Consider the following 10,920-nt stretch of genomic DNA (forward strand, 5'->3'; position numbering starts at 1 on the left):
CACGGATTTCTACTCTGTGTCCTTCCCTGTGCTGTCCCAAAGCTTTTCCAGCAATGGTCACAGACTGCTCAGGGCTGCGAGGGACCTCAAAGATCATTGAGTCCCACCCCCTGCCATGGGCAGGGACACCTCTCACCAGCTCTCTACCACGTCCTCTCCCAGCCTGGATTGAAAGTGAGGATTTCCCTGACCCAAAGGCAGGACCCTGCACTTGTCCTTGTGGAACTTCATGAGGTTCCCCTGGGCCCACTTCTCCAGGTCCCTCCGCATGGCATCCCGTCCTTCCAGCGTGATAACCTCATGTTCCACAGGACAGGATTGGGATGGGAGGGGGAAACGGGGAAGGCAGAATTTCTCTCGTGAGAAGCCGCGTGGGGGTGGGGAAGGTGCTCTTCAGGAGTGAGAGGCTGCTCTGATGCTGCCTCCATGGAACAAAGCTATGAAAAAGAAAAGAAAAAGGCATTTGGGGGAGCTGGAAAGGACAGGCTGCCCACGTCATCTCCCGGGGGGCAGAAACTTTGAGGGCATCTCCTTGGGAGCTGGGTACAGGGGCTGCCAGCCAAAAATCACAACTGGCACAGGACTCCGAGTTGAGGGTGATGCCTTGAAAAGCAGGAATCAAAACTCCCCAGCCTTGGTGGCTGTTCAGCAGGTATTGTTTATGGCGGTGCTGGGCACACAGGGGATCACATGTGTTTTCCTGCTTCACTGAGTCCTCCCCTGCAGCCTTGTCCAGCCTTGGCTGCTCCTCTCCAAGACACCGGGGACACAGCCTGGGCTTCAGCAGACTCATCTGGCCAAGCACCTTCTTCCTATTGGTTGGAGGGAGGGATCCCCAAGTGGGATCACACTGCAGGCTCCCCTTGTAGCCCCTTGCCACAGGACCAGAGACGCCTGTAGCTCCTTGTAGCACTCTCGCTCCACGCTGCACAGAGTGTGGATGACCTCGAGGACCAGCTACTCCTTGTCCATGTCCATGGCTGGGTGTCTGCTAGGAGAAGGCTCCATGTCCGTGCTGCTCATGGCCTGTCCCAGACCTGTCCATGGCCCTGCTCTTGGTCAGTCTCCAGTGGCAGATCCAGTGGGAAGTCTTGGTGAAGGGCTGGCCCTGGCTCTGTCCCCAGTCCCTCAGGATCTTGATGGGTCTGGAGGGCTGGCGATGGCTTGAGAGCTTCCAGCTCCTCCATGGCACCGGGCCAGGGCTCGGGGAAGGAGTAGCGGGCCTTGGTGAAAGCCCATCTGAGAGAGATGTGAAGAGAGAGACAGCGGCATCCCGACCGCTGTGGAGGGAACACGGTGCTGGGGTGTGAGACTCATCTAGAGGTCAGCCTTGCTTCAGGGCCTCTGGGTCGAGCCTCAGGGCTTCAGGGCCTATCTCCACTGCAGCCCCTGAGACGCTGCTCAGCATTCGGGGGCCTGGGTGAGGGTCCCCTGTGGGTGCTGCTGGCCCCGGTCCGAGCCCACCCACATCCCCAGGCACCAGCACACCCACTGGGATACCAGCCACCTCCACCCCACTTTTGGGGGTGCCAGCGGTGCCTGAGGCCAGCTTGTGCTCGCAGGGGTCGGGCACTAAGGTGCTCGCACCCAAACGAGAGGAGGGAGGGAGGGAGGAAGGGATAGAGGGAAAGGTTGGGGGATGGATGGATGGATGGATGGATGGATGGATGGATGGATGGATGGATGGATGGATGGAAGGATGGACCACAGCATTAGGAACAGAAAAATATTTATTGCTCCAACATTGCAGATGGGGGGTGACCCAGGGGATTCCCAGCCACAAAGCCAGCGGCAGATCAGGAGCTGGGAAACGTGTTCTTCGCCTTGTTCTTCGCAGTGTCACCCCCAGGCCTTGAGAAGCACACGTAGAGAGGCTGGCAGCAGCTCAGGTGGTTCTGCTTACAAGACATGCACACTGGTTATGCCAGTCTCTCAATTATTGCTAGTAGAATACATAGCTGATTTCAGGGATGTCTTAGCTGTTTGGTGGAAGCAGGTTGACCTCCTAAGGTTCAAGTCCTCTTAAAGTAGAATCATAGACTCATCAAATGATAGAATGGTCTGGGTTGGAAGGGACCAAGAGTGGGAAGCACTTCACCACGGATCATGAAGTTCCAACCCCCTGCCACAGGCAGGCCCACCAACCTCCAGGCATGGATCTAAAAGGCCCCACCCAACCTGGCCTTGAACACTTCCAGGGATGGGGCACCCACCACCTCTCTGGGCTGCCTGTTCCAGCCCCTCACCACTTTCTCTGTAAAAAACTTCCCCCTAATATCCAACCTAACCCTTCCCTTCTTCAGCTTCACTCCATCCCCCTTGGCCTGATGGTGAGATGTGCAAGGGAGAGAAAGAGGAGGACCCAAGCTGTAACTGTCTGTTGTTGAGGAGCAAGACCTTAGAGTTAGAAATGTGATGCTCAGGAGTTACCAACGTGCAAACTGCACTGTAGAATTTACTGGGAAGGGAAGGGACCGTAGATGGCAGTCTCTGTAGATCTCTCTTTTCAGCACTCTTCAGTGCTGGTCTCAGGGTTTAGAAAAGCTGGGAAAGATAGAGAAGTGTGAAAGCATGAGGAGAGGTCTTGAGAACCTTTCCCTTAACCGAGTTTGTAGCTGGTGAAGAGGTGAGGGCCTGTGTTAGGTTTTTAAACTCCTGAGTGATCTGCAGAAGGTGAAGAGGAAAAGATTCGCTGTTCCTTTCAGGTAGAATGTGTCATCTAATACATTTTCAGGTGACATGTCCACAAGAAACGCCTTGGGAAGTCCTAATGGCAAGAACTTGAAGGTGTAGAAAGCTCTTGTGGATTTTAGAGATTGTTAGACCATTTAGTAGATGAAAAGACACCGGAGGCTGTTAAAGGCCTCTTGGTCAGCAGGCGCCTGAGCCTGCAGGCTATCAAAGCTGGGAGAGTATCTGTCAGGCGTTGCCGTATGTGTTTGCATTTTTCTTCTCACCCATCCTCCACTGATCTCTGAGGACAGGTCGCTAGGTGGGAAAATCCTGCTGGAGCAACGGTCTTACATTTGCCATGAAGGAATGAAGGTGCTTTGATTTCCACCCTTGCTTTTGTTACCCCGATTGTCGGCTTGTCCTGATGGTGATGCCTTGAGAAGCAGGAATCAAAACTCCCCAGGCTTGGGAGAGTGGGGAAATGCCAATGGTCCTAAAGAAAGGACTTGAGGTAGACACATTAGTGAAACAGTAATTTATTATACATTCTTGCAAGAGCAGGTGACCTAACGAAGTAGGCACAGCTGTGGTCAGTTTGTAGCACTTTTATACCACATCCTTATTCAAATATCATTAGGTTACCTGATACACGTGTACATATTCATAACCTGTCCTGCTTTGTATTAAAATGAGTTCCAAGAAGTGATTTCCATCAACTCCTCCCCACTGCGCCTGCGCACTGCTGTTTGATGGTGGTTGTTGAGGGTCGTGGAGATGAAGTCAGATGGCTCCTCTTCCTCACCGCAAGTAACCTTCGGTCTTGCGCAGACTCAGTTACCCCTTGACTCTGATCCCAACTCCAAGTTGGGTTTCAGCAGGTTTTGTGTACCTTCAAGGACAAGGGGGAGCTTGAACTAGTTACAATGAAATGCTTTGCCTGCATTTGTGACCCATTAGAGACAAGCACGGAATTCATGAACAGATAAGGAGGAGGGGGGTACTGGAACTTGTCAAACAAGTCATTTTATTTCCACAGAGCACATAGTCCTTGAGTGTGTAAGTTACTTAAAATATGGTGTTAGGCTCAAACTTATGTCCCACTTGGTGTTTCTTCTTTATCAGTGAGGCAGAGTCGTTCAAGGGAGGCATTGTTTATAGGAGGTCACCACTGTGGCACTTCAAGCTATCCTGTTAGCAAGTCTTCCTTAACCCTTTACAAGTGTCTTAATGCAACATTTCAGCAATGTGGAGACATAAGTCCACAGCTTTCCCACCCCATCACCCATTACTTAGCAAATTAAGCTTTAGGTGGGTCTCCAGGCCTGGTCAAAACCGGCTGGAGTCTTCTTTTTTTTGTCATGCACCATCATCATGGTGGAAATACTGGGTTCACTGGATTCACGTATGCGTGAGCTTCCTTTCTACAGCACTCTAGCCAGGCAGCAGGGACAATGTCCTTGCTATGGCTATAGTGGTGTATTGTTCCCCTGCTATTAGACTTTCAGGTCATCACAGCCTACCCAACATGTGCGGTTTCACCTCCCGCAGCAACCAGAGAGGTGGGTGTTGCTGAGACTGAGAGGTCTCTTCAAACTCAGATAGTTGGTTTAGAAAGAATCAAGGTTTTCCTGTTCTGTTATCGCTTTCCTTCTAGGCAGAGGCCCCATGCTTCTTGTCGCAGGGTTGCAGATGCCGTGGCGATGTGTGAACGATGCCGCATGATAGAATTCTATGCACTGTGAGGAGCTCTTGTTGTTTTGGTTTTGGTTTTGGTTGTGGCTGGTTTCTATTGTTGTTACAGCTGTGTACACCAATAAAGTTCAGTTTTGTTCAGTTACCAAGAGTTTCTATATATCCTAAATTCTTCTGCAGAAAATACAATAACCCTTTTCAATTTGCAAAAGCAACATTTCCCAGCGTTTTCCACAGTGATTCCTGTTATTCCTGCCTGCTGCTTCCAATAAATTGCCCCTATGGGGCCTGGTCACAGCAGAGCTCGGGTCTCCTGCGCCTCTCATGGGGGTTTAGAGGCGTTCTCCCAACCCTGGGGGTGCCCCTGGGAATGGCCAAGGGAAAGGGGATGACTGGGGAGAGGCGGGGAGGGGAGAGGCAGGGAGGTGAGGGAAGGGGAGGGAAGGGGAAGGGGAAGAGGAAGGGGAAGGGAAGAGGGAAGGGGAAGAGGGAAGGGGAAGGGAAAAAGGAAAAACATTGCAGCCAGAGGTGCAAGTCCCTGGCCAGACATGCCACATGTGGGCGCAAAGAGCGACTGCCCCCCACTCCAGGTGGGAGGCACCCCCACTGCCCTTAGAAGAGACCAGTCACCTGAAGTGGGCTGTGCAGCCTTGATGCCACAGCGATGGCCACACCCAGCCCACCCCCCAGCCCCCTGCCTCTCTGTGTCCTTGCACAGGGTCTGCTCTGTGTCTGCTCCTGGGACACCCCAATCCTGTGTCAGACCCCCCGCCCCAGCCCTCCACTCTCCCTGTGGAGCACCCTGTCCCCTCCAGCTGCCTTGGGGAGTCCCCCAATTCTCTCCTAACTGCCCTGCCCCGCCAGCCCCAAGTGGGGTTCTAGGGGGTTCCAGGCCTCACCCACACCCCTCATCCCTTCAGGTGGGCACCCCAACCTCCATCCCTGCCTCCTGTGGGGGCCGTGGCACCTGCAGCAGACAGCCCCCACCCCTCTCTTCACCCCAAGACTGAGTTGTCACCCCCCGCCGTGTCCATGGACAGGGAGAACCAGGGAGCAGGCACCCCAAAAACCATCGCTGCCTCCTCCCCCCAGGGAGGTGGTTAAGTTGAGCTCAGGGCAGGATGGGGACGGTGGCAGCTGCAGCGCCTTGGCCCTGCTCCAACATGGGGTGGGGAGGGGCCTAAGGCTTTCTACAAGGGGTTTGCCACCCTTGTCCATCCTCTTCCAAAACGCAGCTGCTGCTGGAGTGGAGGAAGATGGGACAGGACATCCTGAGCCCAGACACTCTGGAAGGTTCCTGCTGCTCAGGTCCTGGAGCCTTGTGACATTCCTCACCTATGAGCAGCTGAAATGGGGCCCAATGGCCATGGGCAGGGGGTCCCCTCCTGAGCCCAATGCCTGAGGCCATCGCCACCATCCTGGAGGCACCTCAGGGATCACATCTGCCAGAGCCCAACCGTTGTCATGGCTACAGCGAGGCTTGGAGTAAATCTTTTCCCCTACCCCCCAGTACTCCCCTTGCCACCCCCGCACGCCCAAACCCTCCCTGTCCTCATGCATGAGCTGTGCTGGGAGTACTGCAAGCCCCCCTGCTCCCCCCCTCCCCACAAGAATCCTCCATCACCCTCTGGGTTGCTGCAGGCTGGCACCATGTTGGGAAAACAAGGTGGATCTGAGAGACGGGAGAAACAGCCTCAAGGATCCCAGGGCTGCACCCAGCTCTGGCCTGTGACAGTGCTGGCTCCAGCACTTTATTGGTGAGAGGGGAAGGGGAAGGACATTGTCCCCTAGGAGAGGAGAGCCCTTTGCAAGAGCAGTTTCTGCTCAGCTGTAAGGTTCTTGGGAAAGCAGATGTTGAAGTAGATGAGGAGGTCGCCCTTGCGCCTGGGGTCGTGGAGCAGCGGCATCCCCTCCCCTGGCACCACCTTGCAGTACTTGGGGCTGCAAAGCAAAGGAAGGGGCTGAGGAGCCACAGGACAATCCTGGCCTGGAGCCCACAGCCACGTGTCACGGCACAGAGCCCCATGCACGCTTCTCAGGGGGTTTCTGGAGGTCACTTTGCTCCTCCAGCTTCAACTGACGGCCCGTCCTCCTCCAGCCTCACAGCCCCACGTCCCGTGCCCTGTGGGCTCTACCACCCAGCCTTCACCTCACTGCCTTTCCCACCTTTTTCCAGGTCAATCCTGAGGTCATGACACTAAGCTGGGAGGAAGTGTTGATCAGCCTTAGGGTAGGGAGGCTCTTCAGAGGGATCTGAACAGGCTGGAGTGCTGCACATGGGACAGAACAACCCCGAGCAGTGCTACAGGCTGGGGGAGACTGGCTGGAGAGCTGTCAGGCAGAGAAGGGCCTGGGGGTGGTGGGTGACTGACCATGAGCCAGCAGTGTGCCCGGGTGGCCAGTCAGAAATAGGCAACCAGGCTGGGGAAGGGGCTGGAGGGTAAATCCTCTGAGGAGCGGCTGAGGGAGCTGGGGGTGTTCAGCCTGGAGAAGAGGAGGCTGAGGCTTAAAGGGCTTTTCCAACCCTGTGACTCTGTGAGTCTGTGATTCTTCCCGAGCACCTGTTCATCTCCTTGGCCACCGAGCTCTGCAGAAAGGCCCCATCTGGCCACCCAGCCCAGCCATCCATCTGCCCAGCAGCACTTACTCCACAATGTCGTTGATGGGGATGTTGAGGAGCCGCCCGTCCAGCGTCTTCACGTCCACCGTGCAGCCGATGAGGGCCTGCAAGGCACAGGAGTGGGACTCAGAGCTGCACCTGCAGCCCCAGAGGGAAAGCAGAGGTTTGGGCTTGGCCCCGTTGCCTCCCTTGGCTCTTTACCTTTCCCAAGGTGATGGTGCTGACATAGGTGAGGTTGTCGTTGACTCTTTGAAACCTCGGGTGGAGTTTCTCTTGGACAACAAAGGTGATGTCAGATGGGATGATGTTTGGGCCCTAAAATTAAGGGGAGAAAAACCCAAACTGAAAAGACACCTGGGGATGGTTTGCTAGAAACCAAATGGTTTTCTATCAGGACCAGGGAATTGTGCTGGGAGCCATGTGACAAAGTGCCCATGGCCTGGAGAGATGGTTGGTCCTGAGGAAACCCGGCCCAGAACTTCCCACCATGACCATTACCTGGTCTCCTTCCTTCTCAAAGGTGATGCGAGTGCCCCGCTTCCACCCCGGCTGCACCTCGATCGTCAGGATTTTCTCTCTCACGGTGCTTCTCTGACCATCTTCATTCATCACCTGGGGGAGATGAGGGGATCAGAAGAGCTGGCTCAGAGAATCACAGACTGGGTTGGCTTGGAAGGGACCTCCAATTCCCCCCCCAGTGCCTCCCTGCCACGGGCAGGGACACCCCCACCAGCACAGCGTGTCCCAGGCCCCATCCAACCTGGCCTTGAACCCTGAGACGCAGCCAGGGGCAGCCCCAGCTTCTCTGGGCACCCTGTGCCAGGGCCTCCCCCCTCCCTGGGAAGGATTTCTGCCCCCCAGCCCCTCTCCAGCTGCCCTCTTGCAGCTCAAGGCCATTTCCCTGGGCCCGGCCCTCCCTGCCCTGGGCACCAGCCCCTCTCCAGCTCTCCTTGAGGGATGGGAAGGGGCTGGGAGCTCTCCCCAGAAGCAGCCTTCTCTCCTCCAGGCTCAGCCAGCCCAGCTCTCCCAGCCTGGCTCCAGAGCAGAGGGGCTCAAGCTCTCCCATCATCTCTGGGGCTCCTGGGGACTGGCTCCCACAGCTCCATGTCCTCCTTGTCCTGGGGACCCCCAAACACAGGGGCAGAATCCCCCTTTCCCAGCCCTGCTGGTCCCGCTGCTGGGGATGCAGCACAGGACAGGGGGGGCTTTCTGGGCTGCCAGCGCACAGTGACAGGTCATGGCCAGTTTCTCACCCACTGGTACCCCCAAGTCCTGCTCCTCAGGGCTGTGACACCCTGAGGGACAGCACGGAGAGGGGATCACAGCTGCTCTGCTCATCCAGCTGCGTTCAAGCCGGTGCAGAGGAGAGTGAGGGTGGCTCCAACTCCACAGCATGGCAGGGACAAATGGAGTCAGACTGAGCAGGAGACACTCAGGGCTGGAACCAGGAGATGGTGACAGCAGGAAGAGGGATACAGATTGCTGACAGCACGAAGGAGATGCAGCCCCAAGGGAAAATGAGTCTGTGGTTGCCCAGGTAATGCTGTGTCCCCTCTCCAAAATAAGCCCCTTGTTCCCATCAGCTTTTACATCATCCCCTCCTGCTGATTTCCCCATCTCCAGCCAGAGGAGGAGGGTACCAGCTCAGATCCTTCCAGCATCTGTGCTCAGTCTGGTTCAGATTCCTCTCTGTGGCACAGCACAGATGCGGAGTGCCGGGGTCTGCCAAGCCCCCTGAGCAGGACCAGCTCTAAAACCTCAGGTTCTGCCACCAAAACATCCTACAGCCAGAGTCCAGACCCAAATTCCTCCCCCTGCTGAGCTCCCCACCTTCACCCACCCTACGGGAGATCTTAATCTTCTTGGTGCAGCCATGGAAAAGGTCTTCAAGGGAGAGGTAGAGATCCCGCACGATCGGGGGGTCTTGCTTCATCGCTCCTCTTCCTCGCAGCCCTCCGAAGGGCAGGATCAGCTCCGAGCCATCCTTGTCAAAGAACTCTGGGTGAGTGAGCAGAGCAGGGGGTCACCTCACTCTGACCAGAGGTCGGGGAGTCCCCTGGGGTCTCCTTATCGCGGAGCACCCCAAGGATGCCAGGCAAACAGGAACCTCTCATCTCCTTCTGCTTGTGACCACATTCCCGCTCCAGCTGAAGTGGTCTTTCCCTAGGAGTGTGTTTATTTTGAATCCCAGGATCTCCTCAGCTGGAAAGGACCCCTAAGGCCCATCAAGTCCAACCCCTGGCTCCACACAGGTCAAGTCAGAGCACCCCAGGATGTGGTTGCCCCTCCTGGCTGCTTGCACATGCTGCTGGTTCAAGGGTAACTTGCTATCAACCAAGACTCCCCCAAACCCCTCCCAGCACGACTGGCCTCCAGTGTCTCATCCCCCAGCCCGGATGTGCAGCCAGAGTCACCCCTTCCCAGGGGCAGAATGCAGCACTTGCCCCTGTTAAACTTCACAGCCACATGCTCATGTGTTAGGAGAGTGTCACCCCCACCTACCTGCAAAGGGGTTGTCTCCACCAAAGAACTCCCTGAAGACTTTGTCAGGGTTGTTGTGAAACACGTAGCCCACGCTCCAGGGGTTCTCGTCCCCAAACTCCAAGGGGATGCCACCTTTGAGACCCTCTTCTCCATACTTGTCGTAGATCCCTTTCTTCATGGCTTAGGGAACAAGGAGGAGTCAGCACTGGCCATGGTCTCCCACAGCAGGGGAAGAGCCTGAGATCCAGGCTGCGATCCGGAAGAGGCTGGAGAAGGGCTTCCATCCCTCTCCAAGTGGGATGGCAGCAGGAAGAGCTGCCAGCTGCTGGGGCTCAAGGGCTGATGCCACCTCCATAGGGTGCTAGTGACAGGGGGCTTAGACCTCTGGCCGGAGCAGAGGCGTCTCACTGCCAGGCCCACCCCCCCCCAGACCCAGGGGCCGGGACTGTCCCCCCACTTACGGTCGCTGAGCACATCATAGGCCTCTGCCAGCTGCCTGAACCTCTCCGGTGCCCAGGGCTCCTTGCATTTGAATGGATGATTCTCTAAGGCCAGTTTCCGATAGCTATGGAGGGGAAAAGAAGGGAAAAGCCAGCCTTGCAGCCAGCCCGCCCTGGGGGGGCGGGGACGCGGGGACGCGGGAGGGGACGCAGGGGCAGGACACCCCCAGCCCCGGCTGCTCCCTCCCTCCTTCTCCCAGGATTTGTGGCCCTGCCGCTTCTCCCAGGCCCCTCCCTCCTCCCCACCTCCCACTTCAGGGCCCTGCTGCGGAGACACACGGGGCTTCCCCCATCCCCAACACCGCGTCCCGCACCCCCCCAGCGCCGGCCGGCCTTGGGGCTCCCCTCTCCGCCAGGCCGCAGCCCCTCACGCCTTCTTGATGTCGGCGTCCGCGGCCCCCCGCTCCAGGCCCAGCACGGCGTAGTAGTTCTGCCCCATGGCGTCCCGTTGCCATGGAGCCCGGCGCTTCCGGGCCGCGCAGGGCAGCACGGCAGGGGCAGTTCTGCCCTCCCGCCCCGGGCCCCGCCTCGCCCGCGGGTTCTTTCTATTTCCTTTTAAAAACACTTTGGCTTTTTAAAATGAGTTTTCTTGGAGCTCCTGGAGAGAGTCCCGAGGAGGGACATGGAGATGATGAAAGGCCTGAAGCATCTCCCCTGTGGGGAAAGGCTGAGTGAGCTGGGGCTGTTCAGCCTGGAGAGAAGCAGCCTGAGAGGGGATCTGATCAATGGGTATCAATATCTGAAGGGTGGGACACAGGGGGACATGGCCAGCCTCTTCTCATTGTCTGTGGGGACAGGACAAGGGGCGATGGCCTCAAGTTGGAGCACAGGGAGTTCCACACCAATCTGGGGAAGAGCTTCTTCCCAGTGAGGGTGAGGGAGCCCTGGGACAGGCTGCCCAGGGGGGTGTGCAGTCTCCTTCTCTGGAGATATTCCAGCCCCGTCTGGACG

At 56.9% G+C, this 10,920-nt stretch overlaps 1 protein-coding gene across 1 annotated transcript; it reads right to left on the minus strand.

Annotated features, from left to right (window-relative positions):
* Window positions 1-6,095: 6,095 nt before the first annotated feature.
* Window positions 6,096-10,408, minus strand: LOC311199692 (dnaJ homolog subfamily B member 13-like; the record flags this gene model as incomplete). The annotated part of the gene is made up of 8 exons (XM_084273829.1): window positions 6,096-6,306; window positions 7,013-7,089; window positions 7,187-7,300; window positions 7,484-7,597; window positions 8,826-8,983; window positions 9,488-9,649; window positions 9,931-10,034; window positions 10,341-10,408. 8 exons carry the CDS (start codon window positions 10,406-10,408, stop codon window positions 6,153-6,155), a joined length of 951 nt encoding a protein of 316 aa, XP_084129955.1. The 3' UTR covers window positions 6,096-6,152.
* Window positions 10,409-10,920: the final 512 nt, after the last annotated feature.

The sequence above is a fragment of the Gallinula chloropus genome (assembly GCF_964237585.1).
Source record: "Gallinula chloropus genome assembly, chromosome: 1".
NCBI lineage: Eukaryota > Metazoa > Chordata > Aves > Gruiformes > Rallidae > Gallinula > Gallinula chloropus.